This window comes from Protopterus annectens, chromosome 12.part0, assembly GCF_019279795.1.
Source record: "Protopterus annectens isolate FY-2018-M chromosome 12.part0, PAN1.0, whole genome shotgun sequence".
Lineage (NCBI taxonomy): Eukaryota > Metazoa > Chordata > Ceratodontiformes > Protopteridae > Protopterus > Protopterus annectens.
The window spans coordinates 1,553,896,020-1,553,921,081 of record NC_056746.1 but is presented as its reverse complement, the minus strand read 5'-3'; the positions used below and the strand labels follow the sequence as shown (position 1 = coordinate 1,553,921,081).

General features: G+C 36.3%; 1 protein-coding gene across 3 annotated transcripts in view; it reads right to left on the bottom strand.

Moving 5' to 3' along the window:
• Window positions 1-25,062, bottom strand: part of LOC122817291 (galectin-3-binding protein-like) — a 210,569-nt gene that overhangs the window by 45,075 nt on the left and 140,432 nt on the right. For 2 of the 3 annotated variants that reach the window (XM_044090517.1, XM_044090518.1), the window contains exon 5: window positions 6,736-7,012. In XM_044090517.1, coding sequence (XP_043946452.1) covers window positions 6,736-7,012 — 277 coding nt within the window. The remainder of the gene's footprint in view (window positions 1-6,735; window positions 7,013-25,062) is intronic. The other variant, XM_044090519.1, reaches the window with a different exon arrangement.

The window sequence follows — 25,062 nt, the reverse complement described above, 5'->3', positions numbered from 1 at the left end:
TAACCCATTAGGATTAATATGCTTTGCGTAAGATGAGTACACAAATATGTAATACCTAACCTCAGGGTTAATACACATGAGTAAGATGAGTACTTGTGTGCTAACCCTATCACACCAGCCTTAATACGCACAAGTAAGATGAGTACTCATCTGTGATATCCCTAACCCAACAGAGTTAATACCCATGAGTAAGATGAGTATTCATGTGTGCCAACACTAACCCACCAGGGTTAATACCCATGAGTATGATGAGTACACGTGTGCTAACACTAACCCACCAGGGTTAATAAGCATGAGTAAGATGAGTACTCATGTGTGCAAAACCTAACTTAGCAGGATTAATATCCATGAGTTAGATGAGTACTCATGTGTGCTAATGCTAATCCACCAGGGTTAATTCCCATGAGCAAGATGCTTACTCATGTGTGCTAACCCTGAACCACAAGGGTTAATACCATGAGTAGGATGACTAGTTTGATGTCTTAACCCTAATCCATGGTTAACCCAGCAGGATTAATACACTTTGACTGCCAAAAAAGTAGTGGAAACCAGGTACAGGTCCTCTATAAGCACATCAAAATCAAAGTAAAATAGAACTAAAGAGGACCAACCACAGCTAGGTGTATAGCAAGTTTAATAAAGACTAAGTGCTTTCACAACCACAAGGCTGCTTCTTATAACTCAAATACAATAAAATCAACGTCTCAGTATTTAAAAATATTTAAACCGTGATGATTACTCATGCATGCTAACTGCAACTTACCAAAATTAATATGCATAAGTACGATAAGTACATGTGTGATAGCCCTATCCTATTAGGGTTAATATGCATGACTAACATGAATACTCATGTGTGCTAACCCTAAGTCACCAGGGTTAATATACATATGATGAGTACTCATGCATGCTAATCCTAGCCCACTAAGGTTATTATGTTTGACTGAGATGGGTACACCTGTGTGCTCTCCCTAACCTAGCAGGATTAATACCCATGAGTAAGATGAGTTGTCAGGTCTGCTGTCCCTGAATTACCCGGGTTAATACACATCAATAGGATGTATAGTTATCTGCCAACCCTATCCCACCAGTGTTATTGCACATGCACATGATGATTGCTTGTGTGTCCCTAACTTGCCAGGGTTAATACACATGAGTGAGATGAATACTCATGTGTGCTAACCCTAACCCATCAGTCACAGTTAGTGTGCATGAGTAGGATGAGTGCTCATTAGTTCTAACCTTAACCCAAGAGGGTTAATAGATATGAGTGAGATTAGTACTCATTTGTGTTAACCCTAAACCAGCAGGGATAATGCACTTTGAGTAAGATGAGTACACAAGTATACAAACCCTAACCGCCAGGGTTAACATACATGAGTATGATAAGTACTTGTGTACTAACCTTAAACCATCAGGTTAGTTCTTATGGCTAAGATGAGAACACATGTGTGCATGTTAACCATAACTCATGTCGGGTAATATTCATGAGTGAGAGGAGTACTCATGTGATCAAACCCTAACTCACCAGGGTTAATAAGCATGAGTAACAGGAGTATATGCTAACCATAAACATTCAGGGTTAACACTCATGAATAAGATTAGTACTCATATGTGCTAACTGTTATTCAGCAGGATTAATACCCACGAGAAAGATAAGTACTCATGTGTGCTAACCCTAAACCAACAGGGTTACTACCTATGCGTAAGATGAGTACTCATGTGTGCTAACCCTAACCCATGAGGGTTAATACACATGAGTGGCATGAGTACTAATATCTCCTAACCCTAACTCAACAGGATTATCATGCATAAGTAAGATGAGTAATCATGTGTGCTAATCCTGAAACACCAAGATTAATATGCATGAGTAAGATGATTGTTCATGTCTACAAATCCTAACCCAGCAGGGTTAATATCATTGAGTAAGATGAGTACTCGTGTATACTAACACTAATCCAGAAGGGTTTATATGCATTGAGTAAGATGAGTACTCCTGTGTTCTAACCCTCACCCACTAGGGTTAATATGCATGAGTGAGATGAGCACTCATGCAGAAACAAGAATCTCAGACAATTCCTGCCAAAAAGTACAGGAAGGTCTCTCATTATAACTAATTTGTTAACTTATTGTTTAAAGTAGTCTCATGAAATAGTGCATGCTACCTAGGAATGGTAGCTGCCTTAAATGGGAATCTAGAAGCCTAGCCTGGTTCCCTGCCCACAAAAAGACACCTCTGTAACATTTTTAAAATACCTCTTTAAGCCTTAAGCTTAGCGGCTACAAACAAGCCTGACTCCACTTCTAATCAGTGTCCCTTACTCTTTTTTAATCTCTCAGGACTTACCTGAAGCCCTAAGCAGTGATTCTCACTGATTATTTTCTTTACTGTGTTTCTACACAATCCAGGTTCAGCCCTGCTACTCTCCCCTACCCACCCCCATTCCCACATTCCCCATATCATGATGAGTACTACTATGCTAACCTGACCCCAACTGGGTTTGCTAACCCTGACTTGTCACAGTTAATACACATGTGAGTACTTGTATGCTAACCCTAACCTGCCAGGGTTAATAGACATGAGTAAAATGAGTGCTTGTGTGCCATCCCTAACCTGCTAGGCTTAATACACATGAGTAAGATGAGTACTTGAGGGCTAATCCTAACTTGCCAGGGATAATACACATGAGTTAGATGAGTACTCGTGTGTTAATCCTAACCGTAATCCAAGCGACCTCTGAATATTAGACCACCCTATAAAAATGTTCATTAACTATGAGTGTCTGATAAAAACTTCTCACCTTTGTTTTTAGAGGAGCACCTATTGTTAGAAGCGTATTCCTCATCCATTTTAGTATCACCCTTCTCCTAACACAAACAGCAGCTAGTGCATTAAATTTTATCCCATCAAAGGGCACGTGGTAAGATAGGGCACTATTGGAGTCTGTTTTCTGTGTGACACTACATACACTTAGAAGGACAGTACTATCTCCTGCTACTCACTCTAAAATGTAGTCCCAGGCATGAAGTGTCATCTTTTCCATCATTTTCCCTCTAGTACTCCAGCCTGATGCATCCTCATATTCATTGTTTGGTGTTCTAAGCTCTTGGTTGCATTGTATACAGTTGTGATATTTACAGAAGTCTATAGCAATGAAATCCAAAAGAAGGTATTTCTGCAGAACTTTTATGTAAAATAACAGGCACTCTGTAACCAGTATTATCACTGCCCTAGATGGAACCATTTAATGTATATAATTTTATACAGTATTGCAGACAGAGGCCTGATTGATGGACATTTTGAGATTTAGATACTCAGGATTAGTGGGATGGCATGCACATAACTTCCAAGGGAGAAGTATTTAGGTTTGATAAATCACATATCACCCCAAGACCATGTGTACATTTATATTTTGTACGGCTCATCCACTCTTTTTACTTTTTTTAAGTAATGGCCAGCATTGGTCCTGAAAATGAATTAAATAAATTGAGAAACAGCTATATGCATTCATCCTTGAGTGGAATTTATAGCTGATGCATTACAGCGGAGAGGGAGAGAGAGAAAAAAATAATCCTAGTGCATGTTTTTCATAATAGCCACTTAGTCATTACAGCAAAATAACTTTAGTATTTTCTATAATGAAGCAGGTGCCAAAAGTACTTGTTACAAATAATGCATACCACCAGCTGTGCATTGTATGTATTTTTCTGGCATTTGTGTAGTGCAATGGAAAAAACAATGAACATACATTATTAACATTTATGAGGAACTATTGTTTTTCCCTTTGAAGTGTACAGCTCTGACAAATATGAATAGAAATATTAGGGCTGAATAAAATACATTTTTAATGTACATTGGGGATCCTAGCAGAAATCAGCAAAACATGGATTTTACTGGAAAGTAGAGTAGGTTGAAGAATTCTCGATATCAAGGAAAAATACTGACTGAATGACAGAATTTATACAGGAATGATGGGGCCAGAACCAATGTATGACTGCAGGGCAGAAGTGACAAATGGACAGATGGGAATGTAATTAGTAAATAAGTGGAAAATATACTCAAGGCACCCCAAAGAGATAAGGAACATGGTCAGTGCTTACTGTATCCCAGAGTTTTGAAATGATTAACAGAAGTACTTGGATTTCACATTTTTCCTTTGAAACCACAGTGATTTTACAAGAATGGAAAATTATAATGGCAGTAGTTATTATTTGCACAAATATTTAGGAAAACCTGTAAGATGCATTTCTCCCATGGGACCATGGATATTTACAGTAAGGATTTCACATGACAGGTTGAGTTGCTGAATACTTTTTTGGCTCCTTGGCTGTTGCAAAGCTTCTGGATACTGTCTCTCTGTTTGGGATATATTGCAGCTTTCATAAATGCAGAGGCCTAGGCTTTTGTTGGGTGTCCCATCATTTTTCCCCACCCTCGTTATGAGATGGGCCTGGATGTACAATGCATACTCCTATCCTCATTATGAGGTGGGCCTGGATGTACAATGCATACACCCATTCTTATTATGAGGTGAGTCTGCATGTATAATGTATACACTTTTGTTTTATATGCACTGTACTGCCATCCTTTGGTACTTTTTTACTGTGTATAATCCCCCTTATTTTGAGGCAGCACATCTGCTGGTCTCCACCAGATGTTGCTCTACAAAAAAGATATATTTTTTTATTCATATCTTTATCCATATGATCTAGTTGACAACTGCACATTTCTATTAGCCCTGCTCCCTCCTTAATCATACAGACTGAACTAATCCCAAAATTTTAGCCAGTGAATCCAGCACCAAAACCTTAACACCACAAGAGCCAGCTGTGAATACTGCATTTTGTAGACAGACAAATGCATTGCTTCACACAACAGAGGGCATGAGATTCCATGTTGATCTAGTTAAGTGACTGGGTCACTGTTAAGGTGGATAGAGTCATATGCATGTGGTGCTGAATCTTGACTTCATTAAGACCTTTAACATAGTACCTCATGGAGATTTAATAGAAAAAAATGAAAGGTAAACAGCTGTTTCAAAAATGAAGAAAGAATGGGAAACAAGTTAATTAACCAGAAGCAAGGAATGGCAATTAAGATGGCATGGTCAGAAAAAAAAACAGTACGTAAGCAGCACAATACCCCAGTGCTACAGTTACTCTGTCAGATATTACATTGTGGTTGGAACGAAAACTCGGATTATTCAGTGAAATCACAAGGACTAGGTCATTACAAAGACCTGCTGTATCTTGTAAGTAGTGAGCTGGTAGTTGGGATATAATGCAAAATGTGCAAGGTCTGGCAATTCAAGGTAAACATAAACACAGTTAGAGGTCAGAAACGATAAGATAAAGGAGGGGAGCCTAGAGGATTATAATCACCTTTAGGAAAAATCATGCAAGAGAATTTGGCTTGGGCAGTATTATTGAAAGCCAGTGGGATAATGTATTATGCAGCCGGGTGAGTGAACTAAAGAGATGATAAAATCATCTTTCCATTCTACAGGATACAGGTAAGGCCACATTTGGAAATGAAGTGCCATATCCATTTCTTTTAGTAACAGAGAAAAGAGAGATTAAGCTGATAAAATGCATCTAATGGTAAGTTACCAATATTTATCTGAGTGATGTAAAATACTTGCAACTAGGATTGTGTCAGTGTGGTTTGTTTTCATTTATATAAATGTATGATTGTCTATGTTGTAAGTGATGGTTTAATAAAAATGTTTTCTGTTTATAAAAAAATATTTATGTGATGGAATGCAAGTTATAAGTAAGTCTTGGGAATCTGCATATTAGAACAGAGAAGGGAAAGGGGATTTTAGTACTGACCCAATGAAGTGCCGTGGGACAATTGGAATTGAAAAGGAATGGCTGAGGGACAAAAAAGGAACAGTGAGTAGAAGCAAAAAGATGGATAAATTAAGGTTTACTTAAGGAAATCCTGCGTAACTGAGAGGGTTGTGGGGCTCTATAACATATTGCCAGAGGCTGTGGCCAAAGGAAATAGATCAGCTGTGAGGATGCATGATGTGTGAGGCAAATGGAAAAATGGATAATGCTGGTGTTGGTAAGGAGTGGCGGTACAGACTGTACGTTTAACATGGAGGCAAACTTGACCAATAGTTGATCTCCATTATTCATCATCTTCAAGAATTTATGCATCTGAAAATGATAAGAGGTTAAAGAACTTACTTGGGGTCAATTCAATGTTGGCTCTGTGAAGCAGAAAACTGTAGCTTTGGCTGCAATGCAGAAGGAGTTGTGAGTCTGATTAGCTCACTCAGTTCTTGATGAACTGATTAGACAGAGGTAGGAATGAATGGCAATTTGTTAGCTTACCCATCCTGGGGGAAGGAAAGGTGATTTTCAGCTGGAGATTGCAAAGTACTTCAGCCCTGCTATGAAACAGGGGGAAGCATTAGCAGTTTATTTGTCTATTTCCACATTGACATCATTGCATGCCAGGAATGGGGAAGGAAGAAGGGATTGGTCATAAAATTAAAAAAAAAAAAAAAAAACTAATCTAAAGCATCCATTGATGGTGATCTGCCTTGGCCCAGTCCTTGCTATAACTACCAGTGTGGCTTCATCCAACCAGTGGAGGAAGGAATCAGGAGGCAGAGAGAGAATTTGATGGATTGTGTGAGAAGGAAAACAAAACTTTTAGGCAAGACCTGATGGTACATAAATCTGTAGTCTTACATATTAAAATATATATTAAACTTTAGCCATTACCTGATAAAGTCATCGATGTAAGGTAGGCACTCTTCCTCTACTGTCATAGAATAATTATTAGCATCATTTTCCTTTAGGAACTTTAACTCAGAATTCATAGAGAGAATTAATTTGTGTGTGCAGATTGTTAAACTGCTGCTATTTTTGGGTGCGTTGATCAAGAAGTAGAAGTCACAGCCCAGTTTGCTGTCATATAGCTTATTTAGGTGGCTGGAGAAGTCACTGGAACGATCAAACTCATACATCTGGAGAGTGGACGGTATTCCTACAATGGAAACTAACAGTAAAACATTTTTATTGTAATAGGCATGGTTTAGTCAAATTCTGATTAACAAAAAATCAAACATGAAAATGATGAGTACTCAGATATGAAGCATACAAACATACTGTACATATAGATATGAAGCATACATACATACTGTACATATAGATATGAAGCATACATACATACTGTACATATAGATATGAAGCATACATACATACTGTACATATAGTAGACTTACAAAGGTAGATCATTTCCTTGTGCTCTTATTATCTGATCTGCATAGTTTTGCTTGTGTTGCTTTTTCTCAGATAAGGATATGGATGAAACTAAAACTTTACTTAAACCTTTACTGTTGCATATCCATTTTGGTCCAAGCATCCTAATTATATTTACAGCCATGACCTCATGGTACTAATATATTTAGTTGGTGGATGTGACATTACGGGATACATTATTCTAGCAATTCATATGAGTAGAATTGGTTTTCGGTATATACTAGAAATATTTGTGTTAGTTCAGTGACCCTTCCTTTACCTATGGATTTATCAGTAGCCCTGACAGGGATTCATTTATTTATTTACTTTCTTGTAATATTCACTGATCGCAGGATAATAAGTCTTGAAGTGAAAATGATGGAAATATAAAATAATGAGCCACACATTATTAATTTGAAGTAATATAGCTTACTATTGTAACAACAACATGTTAGTTTATGAAACACTACCAGTTAATGAAATGGTGATAAACTATTAACATAATCAACAAGCTTCCAGGAAAAATGTACATATTCACTTTTTACAATTTGAAAAAGTGTATGTTGTATGAAAACTATATTGATAACTTGCTATTGTTTTAGTAAAAAGGCCCATTTTTGAACTAACATTTTTTTTTGCTGGAAGAAGAGCTAATGGCAAAAAAGCAAAACAAAGGAAAAAAAAACATACAAATGAATTGGGGAGTTGATCATAACTGGTCTGAATCTCCAGGAGCAGAATGCAGGCAGAAACAAATAAATGCTGGGGTGGGTAGAGTCCAAAACAAATATGCAGTGCTTCCACTGCACAGGGTCCTGTTCAGGCCACACCATTCTGCAAGCAATCCTGAAGACCTTACAAGGAAAGCACTTGGCTGCTACAAGGATTCTAGATGAAAGCCACTAAAAGAATACTTGGGCTGAAGAAGAAAGGGTACGATGAGAGACAAGGGCAGTGGGGTCTCTTCTCACTAGATAGTAAAAGAGGCAGGGAGATCTGGGAGATGTGAAGTGGTCATCCTGAACAGGAAGAGCAGAAGAGATTGAGAAGGCACAAGCAGCAAGTCATTTACAATTTGTAGGGATTAGCCAATGCCTGTATCTTTAAAAGTACTTCTTCACAGAGAGGGTTTGGTATTGGACCTGTAGAATGGACTACTAGAATGGACAGTGGAGACAGAATCCAGATATTTTGAATAACGCATGGGCAGATTAAAAAAGGATAGAAGAGAAGATGAAGGATTGGTAAAATGTTGAATGTACTCAAAGGGGTTTGGTTTGTTGGGTGCATATTAGAAATACTGATGTTAGTTCAGTCACCCTTCTCCTTATTGTTTCCTACTCCATTTACTGTTAAGCAAATATGCACTGTCCCTGGGGCTTTTAATTTCAATATCAGCATTTCCTTAACTTTTATCTGATCAGAATTTGGGATGACACTTTGTGCTGTTACAAGACATGCTGATAAGGCAGTATTCAGGCCTGCAATGCTGCTTTAAGACTACAGAAAACAGAGTTGTAATATAGAGTTAGGATGTCCATGTACATTGCCATAATTTGTATTCAGCAGTTACAGCAAGCTACTGAATGCGCAAGGATAGAAAGTTCAAGGGATAGCAGATGATGCTCTAATATGCATGACTTCAAGTAAAAAGAAATATATAGATTGCTTGATTTATTCATTTAGTTATTTGCTTATTTTGTTTCGTTGACTAAGAAAGTTTTTCTGAGCAAAGTTCATTTATAGCAGAGGCCTAGGGAGAAAAACTGGTAATATAACCTTCATACAGTTATTGAAAAGTGCTACCAGCAAGCAAATAGATATAACAAAGTTCAACACAGGTACTATAACAGTCATATATAGTTATTAGAAAATCTCCACAGTAACAAATATGACATTTATAGTTGGTTATCTAAATATAAAATGTACTTATGGTTATCAGATAAAGGTATTTGGTATTAAACACTGATATCAGGATAGTCAGTGAACAACTTAAAAAAAACAGTGACAGTACACTTGCTGAATACCCTGCATATGAATAACCCACAGATCATGGGAGCATGGCCAAGATGGCAAGCAGTTAACAGCACAGAAAATTTGCTCTGCTTCTCTTACACATTTTGACAGGATTAAATAGTAATTTTTATCAAAAATTTTCAAAGAAGCTGAATTATTGTTTCTATATCTACTTGGGACATTTTGGTGGAAAAATAATATATATTTCAAACAGTTTCCTGTCAAAACTCAATGTAAAATATCGATCAAAGGAAGATGAATCACTGTATGTTAGTTTCACAAGATAATTCAGTGAAGAAGGAGTTGTAGTCTATTCTTGGTAGTATACAAGACATATCCTCAAAACTGGATAAACTGGACTCTAAGTTTGACACAATAAAAGAAGACTATACAAAGCAGATTGAATTAATCAAGGAAATAGTTAAACAACAAAGATTTCAAATGGTTTACCTTTGATATGTTGAAATACAACTTGTCAAAAGACAGTTGCACGAAAGGACGTTTTCAAGATCACAGTTAGCTGAATACAAATGCATCAAATATGCAATGAGCGAATGCACATTGACATTCGCTCATTGCAGATTTGGCATTGTGGGTGCAGAGTGCACTATAGTGGGGATTGGGAAATAGATCCCTTCCCCACTGTAGTGCATAATTGGAGTTCGAATATTAAAGTGGGGGGTGTGGGGTGCAGGGGGTGCAGTGTGTTTTCTATATCTGAGTTCGAAACTCAGCAAATCTGCTTGTCAATTTGCTGAGTTTCGAACTTTGGTGCAGTTCGGAATGACGGTTTTGTCATTTCGGTTCGCACAAAGGGCTGTTCGGCAGGTTGATTTTCAACCTTTCAAAGGTAAACCATTTAAAATATCTGCTACGGAGGATTCTATTACTGATATAGACAGCAGACCTACAGAAGAATAACATAACATTAATTTTATTCTTCAACAAAACAAGTTTTGGAAAAAAAAGATTTAGAAAACAGCTAGAGAAGGAATAACATCCAGATTTATGGAGTCCCTGAAAAACTAGAATGAGACAACATGATAAACGTTTTATTTTTTTGGATTCTGAAAATTTTAATCCTTCCTGAAAACCCTTCATTTGGCATTGAATCCTTGACTATAGTATCCCCAAACAAAAAACTCTTAAATCCAAGATCTATAATAGTACAATTTATTTCTAGCCAGCACAAGGATCTAGTTTTGAAAACTGTCTGAACTGCTTCACTCATAAAACTTGATGATTCTCTCAATTAGATTTGACGATGATTATTCCTCTCTGGTGGTTTTGAAAAAGAAAGCTTGTATTCCCTTGTTAAAATCACTAAAGAAAGCCCGAATAAAAACTCACATAATTTACCCTGGTAAACTATGACTGTTTTTGCCTGATGGAAGAAAAGCATTTAATTCCCTAGAACATGCAGTTTCTTTTGTCCAGAAGAATAATTTACTTAATTCCACTGATGATATGGACTTAAATGCATCATTAAAATGTCAGGCTACAAGAAATGGATGGACAGTCAAAGAGAAAAAAAAAGGCTCACAGACAAATGAATCTATTTATTAGTTGTTTATATTTAATTTGACTTAAAGTAGCCTGTTTCTGACATGCCTTTTAAATGACACTCACCTAAAGGTAAAACTTTTTCTATTATACTTATGATAATTTTAGTTTATAAGCATTATCTTCACTGTTACTGTAATACAGCTGTTTTTTTTCTCTAGAGGGAGTAAAGTATAAGGAAATAAGTTATTTTAATTATATTAATACGAATCTAAGGAAAATGCTAAAGTTAAACAGTTTTAATTGTATTTTCTTTCTTTCTTTTCTATCCTCTTACCCTTTCATTCTCAACAATAACATAGCACTGAATAATTTTCATAGGGTGAGTCTAGTCTAAATACTCATTTGACTATTGGGAAATATATGTGTGAAGACCAATGCAGCTAAAGGAAGATTTGAAATTATCTTTTGCTTTTGATGCTAACCTAAGTCAATGGGCTGCTTTAGCAGACCTCGACGTATTTTCAGGTTTATAGTCAAACGTTTCTTGATAAGAGGGTCTCTGATCTGTTGTATACTTTACTGAAGTTTTTTTCTTTAACTGTAGAGTTTACTTATACTGGTGGACCAACAAGGTGGTTTGTTTTTAAACTTCCCATTATATGAAGATCTCATTGGGACTGCTAGATATACACATACACCTAATTGGGCATAGAAATGCTTTGTAAAGCTACATGTTGTGGTAGTGCCGAGCCTGATGCTGCTGAAAGTGAATTTTGAAACTTTGTCATGAAATTTGATGAGGTTAGTACACTTGAAATTTTTGAATTCCAAGATACTGGTTTCAGAGTGATTAGAGATTTTTGAACGAGAAATTCACTACTTTATCTTTAGACTTAAGAGAAGGATATACGAATGGAATAGTGCACAAATAAGCTACATTAATAAAGACCGGATCGAGAATATTATATCCTTTAGTGAGTTTGTTAACAATCTGGTCCAGGGAGTGTTTTGTTTATTAAATCTAACAACTTTTAGGCATATCCTACATTGGAAGTATAGGTACTCCAGTTTATTGAAGGGCAGTTAAAGTCTTCTAAAATAATGGAGTTCTTATGTATAGGAGTTCAAGTACTTTTAGGAACATTATATGATTTTAGGAGATACAGATGGTGTCCAGCATCAGGCAATAAGTTGATAGTCGGACATGCTTAGTGTAATTTGAAGTTCAAGGAGTTCCTAATCGAGAAATGCTGACATCTAATACTTCTGAACCAAGAAACTAATGTTTATACTCAAGTGAGTGCTTCTGCATTAGGCAGAACTATTTTTAGCAGTGCAGAATCTGAAAGCAACTGTTGCAGCAATGCAGGATGAGCGATCAACAGGAATGGGAGCTAGCTGGGAATGTTGCAACACTGTCCTGGGTTTCATTAGAACTAACATAGACTGCAATCTGAAAAAGCAAGGCTCTGCTACTAGCTGTAATTATACTGAAAGTTCCACATAACACTGAGTCTGATACTGAGAGCTCTGCATGAGACTGAGTCTGAAACTGAGAGCTCTGTATGAGACTGGGTCTGATACTGAGAGCTCAGCATGAAACTAGGTTTGATATTGAGAGCTCTGCATGAGACGAGGTCTGACACTGACAGCTCTACATGAGATTCAGTCTGAAACTGAGAGCTCTGCATGAGACTGAGTCTGATACTGACAGCTTTGCATGAGACTGAGTCCAATACTAAGAGCTCAGCATGAGACTAGGCCTGACACTGAGAGCTCCGCATGAGACTGGGTCTGGTACTGAGAACTCTGCATGAGACTGAGTCTGATACTGAGAGTTCCACATGAGACTGAGTCTAATACTGAGACCTCAGCATGAGACTAGGTCTGATACTGAAAGATCTGCATGAGACTGGCTCTGATACTTAGAACACTGCAGGAGACTGAGTCTGATACTGAGAGCTCCGCATGAGACTGGGTCTGATACTGAGATGAGACTAAATCTGACATTGAAAGCTCTACATGACACTGAGTCTGAAACTGAGAGCTCTGTATGAGACTGGGTCTGATACTGAGAGCTCAGCATGAAACTAGGTTTGATACTGAGAGTTCTGCATGAGACGAGGTCTGACACTGACAGCTCTACATGAGATTCAGTCTGAAACTGAGAGCTCTGCATGAGACTAAGTCTGATACTGAGAGCTCAGCATGAGACTAGGTCTGACAGTGAGAGCTCTGCATGAGACTGAGTCTGATACTGAGAGCTCCGCATGAGACTGGGTCTGATACTGAGAGCTCAGCATGAGACTAAATCTGACAGTGAAAGTTCTGCATGACACTGAGTCTGAAACTGAGAACTTTGCATGAGACTAGGCCTGATACTGAGTGCTCTGCATGAGACTGAGTCTAATATTGAGAGATCAGCATGAGACTAGGTCTGATACTGAGAGCTCAGCATGAGACTAGGTCTGATACTGAGAGCTCCCCATATGAGACTGGGCCTGATACTGAGAGCTCCACATGAGACTGTGTCTGGTACTGAATGATCCACATAAGACTGAGCCCTTCTGAAAGAAATGAATATTGGTGGCAGCAGTGGTCTAATATGGACTTGATTAACACAGAAGCAGTATGATCAACTACTGAAACATTGCTGAAGTGTTGCAGGATCGATGTAGCATCCTAAAAGGACACATAGACGGAAACAAAGATAGGATTGATTTTAGCAGATATGTGTACAAGGTGTTAAACTTTAGCAGATATATTACAAGACCCAAAAATAGTTAAGTGATGTAAATTCTGATGGCAGGAAAGGAGCTCTTCCTGTAATTTCAGGCAGACTATATCAGAAATCTAAACAATGAGTGTATCAATTTCTGTAAAATTGCTGTATCTTAGATGCTTACCTTCAATTTGGTCGTTATCTATGTCCTGATTTACCTATCTCATGTATTGCACTTTACATATATTCTCCTTGCCACTCTGCCTTATTTTTTTTCTTTTTTTGCTTCATGCTATGAATCTGGCCAGGTGTTACAAGGTTGGGTAGATAGCGGCATCTACTTGAATTACCCAGTTTCTTTAGGGGGCTGGGTGGCTGAAAAGGAGAAAATTCAGAAAAACATGTCATTCTTGCTGTGACAACCCACCATTGGACCAGTAATCAAGGAGTTTCAAGCCTCATCACTGGCAACAGTGGGGAAGACACTTGGAGGATGACAAGGTACACACACAGTATTACCAGATGCAGCTCTCTGCATCAAGTTCAGTTTCCCATAAGAGCACATAGAGACCACAGTCAGTCTGGGGTTGGTTTCTCCCCCTTTCTCCAGATCCCCAGTAAGACTCCCCACTGGCACAGCTATGAAGTTGAGATCTCAACTGAGTGGCCAAGCCAAAAACTCCAGCATCCTCTCTGTCCAACCAGTGCTTTGTACCCCTGCCCAAGTAGCTGACACACACACACACACACACACACACACACACACACACACACACACACACACACACACACACACACACACACGCACACACACATGGGAAAGGCTGGCGCAGGTTTACTATCTATGCCCCCTTTTGCCCAGACTATAAGGTAGTTATCACTGCCATCAGCCAACTCCTTATCAGCTACTTTAAGGCCCTTAACACAGGGTGTCCAATTTTGTTGTGTAATATTAATATTAATACAAATGGTAGTTTGACCAAGAGCAAGGCATTTTGGAGTAGCCCATACAGCATCACCAAGTAAATATGCAAGTACTCTCAAAACTTAAACATCTCTAGACAGATCAGCCACAATGAATGGTTTAAATATATTTAATAATAAGAGAACAAGAAAATACTCAGTATATAAACAAAATTGACATCGGAGTTCAAAATCACAGAAATATTTGAAACAACATTGCAGGACAGTCTCAAATAAATAAAGAAAAATATCTAAACTAAGCTTTGCTATATTCCTGACAGTATCTAAGAGAATTATACTGTTCTCTAGAAACTTACTTCATCAGAGCAAGACAGATGTAGTGAATGGATCTTCTAGTTGTTGTCAGGTCAAAGACAAAATACAGAATGCTATGTGTCTCTAAGAGAGTTCTTAAATTAATATCTCAAATATTACTGCTGGGATAGCTTGCAGAATGACGTCATTTCTTGTCATCTGACTCCTAGTTCCCAGGTCCAAAACAACCGTTGATGGCAGCTGGTAGCATTTAGCATCTACCTATGAAAATACATAGTCCTCAGATCATAGGCATATGCAGGAAGTCATAAAACAATTGTAAAATTAGTTCACTCCAAAGACAATAAAGAAAGCTTCCCAGTATAGACATTATGTCTCCTGCTGCAATGAAACTGAAAGGTATCATATTTTATTGCATAGCCTATAAAGTAATTTAATTTCAGCTATTTTTCTGAAGTATTGCTGGACTGAAGTTAACCTCCTGTATTCCAGTTTCCACTGTTAAAATATACATTTAAACAGTTACAATAGTGCATGTACATTTCTGTTCTATTTCAGTAGGGCACACTATACTTACATTTTAAACAGTTCTTTGCAAAAACATTTCCAACACACACTTCTGTACCATCAGTTTGATATACAAGTTGTAACACAAGCATCTTATACAAATCATTTTGATATTTATCAATGACATATAATTATTTGCAGACTTCCAGATAGCTGTGCAGGCAGTATCTCCCTTTCTCACACTTGCAAGTGAACATTTTGGAAAAAAATATCATTCATAACAGGCAACACAACAATGTATTTTCTGATTTTTGGGAGTAATGGATGTTTTTGTTCAAGTAACTCCAGTAAAACCTAACTGGTTATTTTTTTAGTTTCAGGTATTCACTTGAAGTCTTTCAGGTTTTGTCAAAGTTTAAGGAGTAACCATGATTTTATGTACAAGTATGTTTTCTTCTAGTATATATATGATATTGTTTCATTTTAGCTGAATGATCATACAACCATCTCAAAGGTAGAAGAGTGTTATGGTTGTCCTATGCTTTATATTATTATTATGCTTTATGAGGCAGGTTACAGTACCCCTTAAATTAACCCATTATACCATGACTGCCTGACATCATGCTTAAGTACAACAGAGCAGTGAATGGCTAAAAAAAATCCCAGTATGCTGCATTCCTTTTAGTTCCTTCCAATATCTTATTGGTTGGTTATTTTATGTTATTTTGTGCTTCTGAATGTGCTGCATTAGTCCTGCTGGAAGTGAAACAAGTTATCCATACCTCTCAACTGTACAGATTGTCACACAATGTCCAGATTTTTGTCTCCTATTTTGGTGTGTTCCTTCTAAAATCTGTACTTTTCTGGCAAATAGCTGAGGATTGAAGTCAATAAATAATGACAAACATTTGAGTTTAAGACTCCACATCCTTCAGAAAATTCATGCTAATGCAAAACCTATTATTCTATCAACTTTCTAAGTTTGTAAGAGATATAGTTAAAATTTATCCCTATTTGTCCCCCTATCATATTAGGCTTTTTGTCCAGATTTTTTGCTCTAAGAGGTCAAGAGGTATGAGTTATACTATTTTGTATGCAAACTGTATGGTAGTTAGTTTACCAGATTTTTGGCTAGGTGTACCCACTTAGTAAAGATGCAAAAAACAAATGGCTGCAGGTACACTGAGGTGCCCAAAACACACAACAACAGCAAAAGTAAATTAAGACACCAAAGTTACACACTGGAAATCAGTCACTGTACTTTATTGCAGAAAACAAACGGTAAGCGCTTTCACAACTTAATTTTGCTTCATCAGACCACATCACTACAACTGATGCTTGGTTAAATACTAGGACAATTAGTATGACATCACAGTTTAAAGAGATATTACTCCACTAACATAAGAACATATATCGATATCCATAAGAAAAATGCATAAAATATATAGAAAGGTGTGTATTTACACACAATAATATTTAAAAAAGGGGGAATGTCATCCCTGATGGTTATTAATATATATATATATATATATATATATATATATATATATATATATATATATATATATATATATATACACACACACACACACACACACATTTTGTGCACATATAACCATAACAGTACAATAGAAAATATATAAAAAACTCATATTTAGTGTTTAAGGCGCCTTGCCTTAAGGTAAGGAACTTATGAGGTGCAGCCATTCAAACCAGGATATCTGTCTTCTTGCAATTTAGTGATCCATTGTTGTTCTAATTCTTCAGTGTGGTTTTCTACATCACCACCTCTGTTTGTCCTTACTATTTGTTGTAAGATTAAAAATTTAAAACAATGACTACTGTCTGTATTCAGGACATGATTAGCTAGAGCATTTGATTGCTTCTGGTTCTGTATGTCCCTTATATGTTCTAACATTCTTTCTTTAAAACTCCTATTTGTTTTGCCTACATAATAGGCATGGCATGCTTGGCAAAAACAAAAATAAACAACATCAACACTTTTACAATCATAGTAATTCTTCGTATAAAGTTTAAAACATTTCACAGGATGAATGTACTCATTTTTAGTGTAGACATGCTGACAAGCAGCACAATTCCTGCACAGGAAGGTGCCCTGTCTGTTTGAGAGATTTTTTCTAAAAGACTGATGTTCTCTATTACAGAGCTGCTGCTTTAAAGACACATTATTTCTAAAACTGAAGTTTGGGGTGTCACCAACTGTGGAAACCAGACCTGGTATTTCATGTAATAAGTGCCAATTCTTTTTAATACTTTCCGTATACATATTGATGTCACTTGCAAATCTAAACACTATTCTAAACTTATTTCTATCAATACTTGTATCATAAGGTATACTTGTATCAGCACTATAAGTGCTCATGTATGGTTTACATCTTGTAGATCTCAATTTCCATGCATCTGCTATTACTCTAGTGATTTCTGAGCTAGAATAGCCTCTTGTTTGAAATTCGTCTTGTAACTTATTTAAAGCAACTACTGCCTCTTCATCATTATTATGTAGGCATAGGGTTCTATAGACTTGTCCTTTGAGGACATTTCTAGGTATGTGTCTCGGGTGCATGCTTGACCTGTGAAGACAGGCATTGGTTCTTGTGGGTTTGTGATAAATACTGGTTCTTATCTGCTTTAAATCAGTAAGGGTGACACTCACATCCAAGAAATCAACACATGTATCAGAAAAAGTAAAAGTAAACTTCAAAAAGTCTGCAGTACTATGCAGGTAGTCAATGAAATTACTGATATTTTCACCATGCCCTTTCCACAAGACAAAAGCATCTTCCATGAAACGGACGTACCAGAGAATGTAGCCAAAAAATGGGTTAACATCTGACAAAACATATTGTTCTTCCCATCGTACTAGTGATAGATTGGCATAGCTATTTGCACACTTATTACATGAAATACAGGTCTGGTTTCCACAGTTGGTGACACCCCAAACTTCAGTTTTAGAAATAATGTGTCTTTAAAGCAGCAGCTCTGTAATAGAGAACATCAGTCTTTTAGAAAAAATCTCTCAAACAGACAGGGCACCTTCCCGTGCAGGAATTGTGCTGCTTGTCAGCACGTCTACACTAAAAATGAGTACATTCATCCCATGAAATGTTTTAAACTTTATACGAAGAATTACTATGATTGTAAAAGTGTCGATGTTGTTTATTTTTGTTTTTGCCAAGCATGCCATGCCTATTATGTAGGCAAAAGAAAAATAGGAGTTTTAAAGAAAGAATGTTAGAACATATAAGGGACATACGGAACCAGAAGCAATCAAATGCTCTAGCTAATCATATCCTGAATACAGACAGTAGTCATTGTTTTAAATTTTTAATCTTACAACAAATAGTAAGGACAAACAGAGGTGGTGATGCAGAAAACCAAACTGAAGAATTAGAACAACAATGGATCACTAAATTACAAGCAGATAGATATCCTGGTTTGAATGGCTGCACCTCATTAGTTCCTTACCTTAAGGCAAGGCGCCTTAAACACTAAATATGAGTTTTTTATATATTTTTTATTGTACTATTATGGTTATATGTGCACAAAATGTGTGTGTATATGTACACACACACACACATATATATATATATATATATATATATATATATATATATATATATATATATATATATATATATATATATATATTTTAATAACCATCAGGGATGACATTCCCCCTTTTTTAAATATTATTGTGTGTAAATGCACACCTTTCTATATATTTTATGCATTTTTCTTATGGATATCGATATATGTTCTTATGTTACTGGAGTAATATCTCTTTAATTTGTGATGTCTTACTAATTGTCCTAGTATTTAACCAAGCATCAGTTGTAGTGATGTGGTCTGATGAAGCAACATTAAGTTGTGAAAGCGCTTACCGTTTGTCTTCTGCAATAAAGTACAGTGAGTGATTTCCAGTGTGTAACTTTGGTGCCTTAATTTACTTTTGCTGTTGTTGTGTGTTTTGGGCACCTCAGTGTACCTGCAGCCATTTGTTTTTTGCATTTTCAGTTCCTATTTTTTATTCGGCTAAGGACACACTGCACGTGGATATAATATGGACATGAATACCAACCAAGAATCATCTAATGAGCATTGTCGATTTTTAAAGCTTCTTGAAGTACCAGTGAATCCATTATTAAACGCTGACGTACAGGCAAATACAGTGGATATTGGTTCAGAGATGTAAAAAATGCTTGAGTTTCAGGCACAATATAGGGGGCTAGAAAACCTTCTATATAAGTACAAACGACTACAATGGCAAAGACTACACCTATAAGCTTCATTGGAAGCTAAAGTAATACCTCGAGGTCTACGTATCTTAAATATGCCAACTTATGGGAATACATATCCTGAACTCTTACGTAAGTGGCAAGAATTGAATTTATCTTTTAGCTCCAAGTATATGGAGCTCCTTATAGAGTTTTTTACACCTCTTGAAACTGAGCTCAAAACTGAAATTGTGACACTAGAAAACTAGATATCTGTAACCTTTCCTGCTACTATCACCCTTAATAAAATGGGCCAGATGCATGAAAGCATTAGTGCCTGTGAGAAAAAGCTTCAAAATGTTAAATTAAATAAATTAAACAGAGATAAAACTGATTTTAGCAACAATAATGTCTTCTCATGGCCGAGAGACCCTATAAATAGAACCCCTTTGTATAATCCTGCTACAGTGAACAGAGGAACTAGAAGGACACTAAATACTGAGACACAGGCTTCCACTTCCTGTTCTCGCGCTATTGAGATGAGGGAAAGCATGGCAATACAACAAACTGACCAAGAACATGTAAATTCTAGTGTTCCTACTCTCCAAGTTGCATCCTTTGCTTCTATAGTGAATAGGAATACATCTACATCGAATATGGATAAAAATTCGAAGTCAGAAGAACAAAGGAATGCAAACAATATAGGTAAGACTCCAATAGATACTTCACAAGCAAATGCTACAGATACTAGTGCTTTTTTAGAGAATTTGAAAGTGGGAGAATTCCCTTTGAAAGCAGCTCTTCCTTTCAGAGCTCGAGCCAAAAGCAATCCCAATATGGGAAAGACAGCAAGGAAAAATCAAATGGACAGAACTGCACACTTTTCAAAGAAAAGGAGGATGTAAAAACTGACCTTATTGTTAACATTTCTTCCTTTACTCTAACTAATGAACAAAACAGTTTGCTTAATAAGGGTTTGTCTTTTATACCTGCCAAGAAGGCAGATTTAACTGAAATGCTAACAGACTTGAAATTGCTTGGTAGGAATTTATCATTAAAATGCATGTTTCGTAATAATGAAAATGTCAATGTAAATATATACAAGAAACCTAGCACTTTTGTACCTCCAACCCCTTCAGGCATACAAAGATTTTTAGATATCTGTGAAAATGCTTTTAATGAAGCTTATACTCCTGGTACGCAAGGCTGCACCTTTCATAATTTAAATACAGAAGAATATAGGGCTCTACATGAATTGCAGGATTTACATTCTCTTATTATTAAACAAGCAGATAAAGGTGGTAAAATTGTATTAATGGACAAAGATTTATATGTTAACCAGATGAAGGTTTTGCTAGTAGATACTTGTACCTATCAAATGCTGACAAAAACAGCTGTAATTGCTATCACTGATAAAGTGTCTTTTTTAGTGTTTGATTTACTGATTACAGGATTAATTGATGAATCCTTATTTAATTATTTTTCAGTACAAAAACCTCTAGTTCCTAGAATTTATGGACTCCCTAAAATCCATAAACATTCCACGGTTCCTCCTTTATGCACCATCGTATCAGGAGCAGGATGGTGCACTGAGCCTCTATCTATTTATGTAGAAAGCATTTTACATGAGTTCTTGGATAGTTGTTATACAGTTCTTAGAGACACAAAAATGTTTTTACAGCGGTTGCAAAATAGAATGGAAACCATTGATAATGATGAAGAATTTGTATTCCTTACCATGGACATTGAATCTCTTTTTACTAGTATTCCAAATGTTTGGGGTATTGATAGAATAAGAGAATTCCTCGATATGAATAAGAAGCTGACTACTAATAAGATTATGCTAGTCTGTGCACTATTGGAGATTATACTTGAAAATAATATTGTAGCTTTTCAGGATCAATTTTTTTGACAGAAGATTGGCATGGTTATGGGCACTTCGTGTGCAAATAGCTACGCCAATCTATCACTAGTATGATGGGAAGAACAATATCTTTTGTCAGATGTTAACCCATTTTTTGGCTACATTCTCTGGTACGTCCGTTTCGTGGATGATGTTTTTGTCTTGTGGATAGGGCATGGTGAAAATATCAGTAATTTCATTGATTACCTGCATAGTACTACAGACTTTTTGAAGTTTACTTTTACTTTTTCTGATACATGTGTTGATTTCTTGGATGTGAGTGTCACCCTTACTGACTTAAAGCAGATAAGAACCAATATTTATCACAAACCCACAAGAACCAATGCCTGTCGTCACAGGTCAAGCATGCACCCAAGACACATACCTAGAAATGTCCTCAAAGGACAAGTCTATAGAACCCTATGCCTACATAATAATGATGAAGAGGCAGTAGTTGCTTTAAATAAGTTACAAGACGAATTTCAAACAAGAGGCTATTCTAGCTCAGAAATCACTAGAGTGATAGCAGATGCATGGAAATTGAGATCTACAAGATGTAAACCATACATGAGCACTTATAGTGCTGATACAAGTATACCTTATGACACAAGTATTGATAGAAATAAGTTTAGAATAGTGTTTAGATTTGCAAGTGACATCAATAAGTATACGGAAATTATTAAAAAGAATTGGCACTTATTACATGAAATACCAGGTCTGGTTTCTACAGTTGGTGACACCCCAAACTTCAGTTTTAGAAATAATGTGTCTTTAAAGCAGCAGCTCTGTAATAGAGAACATCAGTCTTTTAGAAAATATCTCTCAAACAGACAGGGCACCTTCCCGTGCAGAAATCGTGCTGCTTGTCAGCATGTCTACACTAAAAATGAATACATTCATCCTGTGAAATGTTTTAAACTTTATACGAAGAATTACTATGATTGTAAAAGTGTCGATGTTGTTTATTTTTGTTTTTGCCAAGCATGCCGAAACTAATAGGAGTTTTAAAGAAAGAATGTTAGAACATATAAGGGACATACGGAACCAGAAGCAATCAAATGCTCTAGCTAATCATGTCCTGAATACAGACAGTAGTCATTGTTTTAAATTTTTAATCTTACAACAAATAGTAAGGACAAACAGAGGTGGTGATGTAGAAAACCACACTGAAGAATTAGAACAACAATGGATCACTAAATTACAAGCAGATAGATATACTGGTTTGAATGGCTGCACCTCATTAGTTCCTTACCTTAAGGCAAGGTGCGTTAAACACTAAATATGAGTTTTTTATATATTTTTTATTGTACTATTATGGTTATATGTGCACAAAATGTGTGTGTGTGTGTGTGTATATATATATATATATATATATATATATATATAGATATATATATATATATATATTAATAACCATCAGGGATGACATTCCCCCTTTTTTAAATATTATTGTGTGTAAATACACACCTTTCTATATATTTTATGCATTTTTCTTATGGATATCGATATATGTTCTTATGTTAGTGGAGTAATATCTCTTTAAATTGTGATGTCATACTAATTGTCCTAGTATTTAACCAAGCATCAGTTGTAGTGATGTGGTCTGATGAAGCAACATTAAGTTGTGAAAGCGCTTACCGTTTGCCTTCTGCAATAAAGTACAGTGACTGATTTCCAGTGTGTAACTTTGGTGCCTTAATTTACTTTTGCCACTTAGTAAAGAGCCTTTACCCAGATTTTTGATATCTACAGATTGACAGTTGTGACAGGTAGTTAAGATACTATACATGAATGAGCGGATGAGATTTTAATTATGAAACAATGACAAGCATTGCCTGATGGCATTTAAAACACAGACATCCATGCATGTCATGCCCTTCTGCAAGATGGTTTTATATAAGAACTCAAAATACCAGGAAGTCATACCAAATATGTACCACCCAATGAAACGGCAGTGAAGAAACAACAGCTCTGCTATAAGTAAATGTATTTCCCATACTTAATTCTGTGTTTTGATAGGTGCATGCACCATGCATTTATTCAACAAAAAGCATAAATGAATGTAATAGTTACAATTACATTTGGGATAAGTCAGGGGGGACCTAACTGAGCAGGTAGAAAACTCTGAAAATAGATGGTCAAAATGGAAGTAATAATAATTATAACATTTATTTTGGTATTTTGTTTTGATTGACTTTAGAGTTTTATTACAGATAACTCAGAAAACAGGCAGACTTTCATTCCAATAGCATTTTGGCTCTCTCTCTGTTTGCATCTTTTCTGTAGAACAGCTGCAAGTATGCACTCCAGCCACTGCAGCTGCACCATCTACAAAACATCATTTGTTTCAAAACACACTGCATTTTAACTCTTCACATATTTAATTTCTCCTGCAGAGTATCTCTGTTTAGTTAACACATCTCACTTTAGTGGAAAAGAACATAATAATAATAAAAAAAAACAAAGCAGAAGTTTGGACTGTGGTCACTTTCCCTTGGCAAATGGGAAGCCCGAGTCTCTAAATCAGTAAGTTGACTCTTTAGGATTCTTTCTTGTTTAATTCCTTTCAGCTGGATAGAATGTAAACATTTGCTTCTCAGAGAATTGATCCAAGGCTCTGCTATGTGCCTTAACCTAGAAAGAAAATGCATGACGCCATACACTGAAATAGTCTGCAAGCTAAAGGTTGTTTGTGTGATATTTTGGGAGCAGTCTGGCAGATGTTTACGAAGGTGATGTGGAGGTGTAGAGGAATGATAGCTCACTTTGCATCGCAGTATTACTCAGTTACTAATGGCAGCCTTGTTTCCCCTATCAGTCTTGATGGTTATACCATTGAACTGAATTGAGCAGGCAGGGGTTGCTGAAGTAAAATCTTGCAGCACAAAGCCCTGTGAAAGAAGGACATGCTGAAAATGCTGAGCATTCGTGGTATATAACATTGGTATAAGTTTGGAAGTACTTCTGCCATGAATGTGGAATGAAGAAACAACACAATCCAATATGACACTTACCTAAGCAATACTAATATGCAGATGAAAAGATAAGTAAGTAACAAATAAGCAACAAAAAACAGCTAATCCAAGGGTAAAGCACCTCTTGAGAGAAAAAGTCCAACAGTGAAAAACAAACACTTGAGGTGCCACCATGGAACAGGTACACGGGTATCTTTATTCCAACAGAATTAATCCAAATGTTAGCGCTTTCACGTTCAAACCAAAATGCTTCTTCAGACATAATAAAACCACAAAAAACTTCCACTTAAATAATGCAAAACATCTTATCAAAACATGCCACTCATTAAATATGCAAAAAGGCTAAAATTAACTCCTAAAAGTACAATTCAGACTTACAACTTTTGTATAAGGCACAGTATGTAACAATACATAAAATCATTTTAAAAGATGCATTTGAAAGCACATTTATATAAATATTAATCCTAAAAACCATGCATTTAAAGCTATAGGTGTGTGAAAATATATGAGTGTATGAAAAAGACGTGCTATAAACTTTTCAATGAGTAAAAGGTCTGTCTATTAACAAAGGTTTTAAAGAGTCTCTATCATTCAGGCCACAGGCTTTATCAGCCTGTAGTCTGATGATCCATTTAACTTCCTGTTTCTCTGTATAATTCTTAAAATTACCAAGTCGACTACTAACATTAATCTGTTCAATAACCA